We start from the raw sequence: 4275 nt of genomic DNA on the forward strand, positions 1-4275 counted from the left end.
AGTAGTTGCAAAACATGAAGTTCCTAACACAAGAAGGTGTTACGTACTGCAGAGTCAACATTACAGTGATGTTTGGATGTAATTACTCGTGTATGACTATAGATCACATGTTGAATGATTCTCAGTTGGCACACAGAGGATTTATTGACATAAATAAACTAGGAATGTAGTCTGTAAAAATCAATCGACTGCACATAGATTCATATTTGACTGTGGTCTGCCCTAGACATAACTGTCTGAACAGAGGAACGATGTAGGTATCCAACAACCCTCACAAGCTTCAGTTGGGTTGAAAGATTAAGGGTTCGTTTCAGGGCTCCTCAGCAAGGCCATTAGTCTTGAGGACGTTTCGGTCCCCAAAAGTTTGGATCAGCAATCTAAACGTTATCTTAGTAATGAGTCTCTTATTGATCTTTGGAAACCATACTCAAGCTATGAGCCAAATCCACAAGGGACAAACACCCCCAAGGGAATAGCTTTGTGGGCACTTTACAAAAATTGTAAATGCATGGTGTGTACCAGCTCTCAAGATAGTGATACATAATGGATGTTCTATCATGAAAACCCTTGTCACCACAAAACAATGAGTCCTGAATCTAACCTCTGGAACACCCCAGTAAAACAAATGAGATTTTTGGTGCTCTGTTTCCAGTTCAGCAGGGCGTTTCATGCACCCCCAGACCAGACTATGATAGTTCTTCCACACAATAAGTATAGTCCAGACAGCACAGGGCGTTAAAATACATCTCGGAACACAATCACTCTGTCACAGAAAAACACATTCAGTAAAGGGACATTAGTCCAAAGTGCATTGTTCTGTAAAATAACCTTTATTTTAAAATGCTGGTATAATTTCCATTTTGACTTTGAAAAATGTAGGTAACATCCTACAGATTCTACATCCTGAAGACTGATATACAAAGAGATGATATTGAACAGTGAGTTCTATAACCAACCCAACCCTCAAAAAAAGCCCTTTCAATTGTGTAAGAAACACAGATCCCAAATTGTTTGAGCTTTTAGATTTAACGGAAACTAACAAAGGACACCTAGACAACATAGAAGTAACACAATCTACCGTCCTTAACACTGTTCGCTCCATATTACCATCATTTACAATCAGGGCTGGACTGGGTACGAAAATCGGCCCTGGCATTTTTGGGTTAAGGCTAATTTTTGTACATTTTGCGGCATCCGCCTGTGGATTTTTTTTGCTTTTTCTCTCTAAGCTTTTCTGCGCCTCCTTTGCGCTTTCGTTTCTCAATTTTTATCGATGCTAAACTTTAACGATGACAAACCATGTTAGGCATTAGCCAATAGCTCGTGTCTTCGTGGATTTGATTGGGTCAGGCGAGTGCCAATTAAGGACATTAACCAATGGGCCGCTGTCAGTTCTCAATGCGCCGGCCCGACCAAAAAAAACAAAAAAACAATGGGCCGCTGTCAGTTCTCTATGGGCTGGCCCGACCAAAAAAAAAGAAAAAACAATGGGCCGCGGTCAGTTCTCTATGGGCTGGCCCGACCAAAAAAAACTAAAAATACAATGGGCCGCTATCAGCTCTTTATGGGCCGGCCCTACCAAAAAAATTGTAAGCCAGATGGCCATTCCAGCCCTGTCTACAATACACAATGTACCACAGTTACACATTTTACAATTGAAAACACTGAATAAATTGACAAAGAACATTTACACAAACACTCATCAACTGAAATTAAATTTCTACATTATTGGGTGTAGAAATTCAGAATTTCAAACTGACCTATAGTTCCATCTCTAGTCACCTCTTCCACAGATATGAAACAACAGGCACGCTAATTGTTGTCATGTTTACTGAATCATGCTCGCTGTCTCCTGCGTAGTTTTGGCTGCCCGGCAATGAGAGCCATTCTGTGAATGGACCAGAGATCACTTTGTGTAGACCACCTCAACGCACAGTGAAAAGGTTTGACTGTAAAATAGGCACTTGGCCATGCATAAATCTACTTTAGCAAACCCTTTTGTTTTCCATCAATTCTTAAAGTAATAAGACCAGGATCCGGTCAAATTACCAATGCTTCAATAGCAAGTAAAATATAAGGATTGTGATTCAATGATCAAACAAGTTTATCCTTTTTTATATTAAATCCCTGCCTGGGCCAGAAACATGTAGCTGGAGGAGTTCCAGTGTTGTGATATTAAATCCCTGTTACTCTAACAACATTCCCTCACTCACATCTGTTTGTGTTTCATCTAGTGTAGAGGGCAATACATGCCCCATTGAGTTTTCCTATTGACTCCTGTCGGAATCTAAGCAAGAAAAAACATATTTATGAGTACAGAAGTTAAGACTTAAGCAAGCCTGGAAAAGAACTCATGAACTTCTCGGATTCACCCCCTGCTCACTGTCTGTGGCTCTGAGGTCCCTCCCCCCCTGCTCACTGTCTGTGGCTCTGAGGTCCTTCATCCCCTGCTCACTGGCTGTTGCTCTGAGGTCCCTCCCCCCCTGCTCACTGGCTGTTGCTCTGAGGTCCCTCCCCCCCTGCTCACTGGCTGTTGCTCTGAGGTCCCTCCCCCCTGCTCACTGGCTGTTGCTCTGAGGTCCCTCCCCCCCTGCTCACTGGCTGTTGCTCTGAGGTCCCTCCCCCCTGCTCACTGGCTGTTGCTCTGAGGTCCCTCCCCCCCTGCTCACTGGTTGTGGCTCTGAGGTCCCCCCTCCCCCCGAGCCTCCATGGCTGGGCTGCTAGAGCCCGGTGCTGATAGTGTCCAGGTCCTTGCTGATCTGGGAGCTGCTGGGCAGGGACTTGAGGTACTCCAGGTGCCTCCTCGCATCCTCCTGGTTGTGTCGCACGTAGTAGATGACGTACGCGATCACCATGGCGAACCAGCCGAACATGGTGACGAACATGGCCACGTCCGTGGTCTTGTGGTGGAAGTTGCAGAAGTTGATGCCCGAGTCCAGGACCTGAATGACGGGCTTCCCTGCATGCTCATCCTGCACGGCCGTGTGGCAGCTCACCTCGTTCACCGTGTCTGGGTCCAGCCTCAGCTCCCGCAGCACCTCCTGCAGGGAGCACTCGCAGTGCCACGGGTTGTTGGAAAGGTTGATTTTGGCCCGAAGCCTGGCGAAGGCCTCCTTGGGGACGCTGCGGATGCGGTTGTTGGCGAGGTCCAGGACCCGCAGGCTGTCCGCCACGCCCTGGAAGGCCCCGGCGTCAACGCTCTCGATGGCGTTGTTGGACAAGTCCACCTCCTGAAGGCGATGGAGGTCCTTGAAGGCCTGGTTGGGGATCTTGGTGATGTGGTTGGAGGCCAGCAGCAGGACTGCGGTGTCCCTGGGAAGGTCTGAGGGGATCTCGTCCAGGTTGCGAGACACACACTGCACTACGGCCAAGCCGTTCTTCTCTGCGCAGTTGCAGTTCTTGGGACAGGCAGTCGCGGGGCTGCTGATGAATACCATTCCCAAGTGTAGCGCCCACAGCAGGGCGGAGGTGGCTGCTGTGAGGGGATTCTTGGGCATGTTAGGCCCCATGCGCTTCCACATATTCAGCTATGTGGTCCAACTGGCCCTGTCATGCAACAGCAGTCATGTCCTTGACAGCCTCACACATCGTCGTGGGGTGGTTATGCTTTGAAACCACAGAGACAAGATTGTTTTCATTACCTCACCAGACCAAAAGGTTGTTATTTCATTATTCCATTGAGTGAATCAGCTGTAGTTCCAACTGTAGCTGTTTTTGAAGGGAACTTCAAAGTGGTCTATTGAGGAGAATTCCAAAAAGAACTCAAAGCAATTTGCCACAACATAGACATGAGAATGGTTAGGTAAGGAGTACCTCAAATGTGTGTTGTTTGAAACTTTAACCAGTTGACTGTTAGCTTCAGGACATAGAAGAGGAACCTTCATACCATGTCGAAAACTGAAAGTGTAAAGACAAAAATACAAGTCAAATTCATTGAAATACTGGTTCTCTGTAGCTGCAAGTTGTGGTAGCAGGGCTACAAGAAAAGATATGTAAAATTATCAAACATTTCTCTTCGCAAAAGACAAATTAACTTATGAAGTATATTTTCATTTTCCTGAAAAATCCTCTTAGCTCCTGGAAAACCAGATCAAATGACAGACACAAGCATTGTCTTCAGTCTCGGATTCATTATTGCAATAGGCCTTAATTATGTGTGTAGACACAGTTTAGATGCAGACAGTTTGGAAATTAAATTCAGTGGTCCTTCATTCCTCAGCATGAGAGTGCCTAGCCTAGCCTATGTGATGATGCCCTTTCATAACCAAATCATTT

At 46.0% G+C, this 4275-nt stretch overlaps 1 protein-coding gene across 1 annotated transcript; it reads right to left on the reverse strand.

The window, feature by feature from the left end:
* Positions 1-2720: 2720 nt before the first annotated feature.
* On the reverse strand, positions 2721-3521 carry lrrc3 (leucine rich repeat containing 3). The gene has a single exon (XM_067261605.1). It carries the CDS (start codon positions 3519-3521, stop codon positions 2721-2723), a length of 801 nt encoding a protein of 266 aa, XP_067117706.1.
* Positions 3522-4275: the final 754 nt, after the last annotated feature.

Source organism: Osmerus mordax, chromosome 2 (assembly GCF_038355195.1).
Source record: "Osmerus mordax isolate fOsmMor3 chromosome 2, fOsmMor3.pri, whole genome shotgun sequence".
Taxonomy (NCBI): Eukaryota; Metazoa; Chordata; class Actinopteri; order Osmeriformes; family Osmeridae; genus Osmerus; species Osmerus mordax.

What these genes read in the sequence shown, in the direction of transcription:
- lrrc3 (XM_067261605.1), bottom strand. Translation starts at nt 3,521, where the DNA reads ATGTGGAAGCGCATGGGGCCTAACATGCCCAAGAATCCCCTCACAGCA.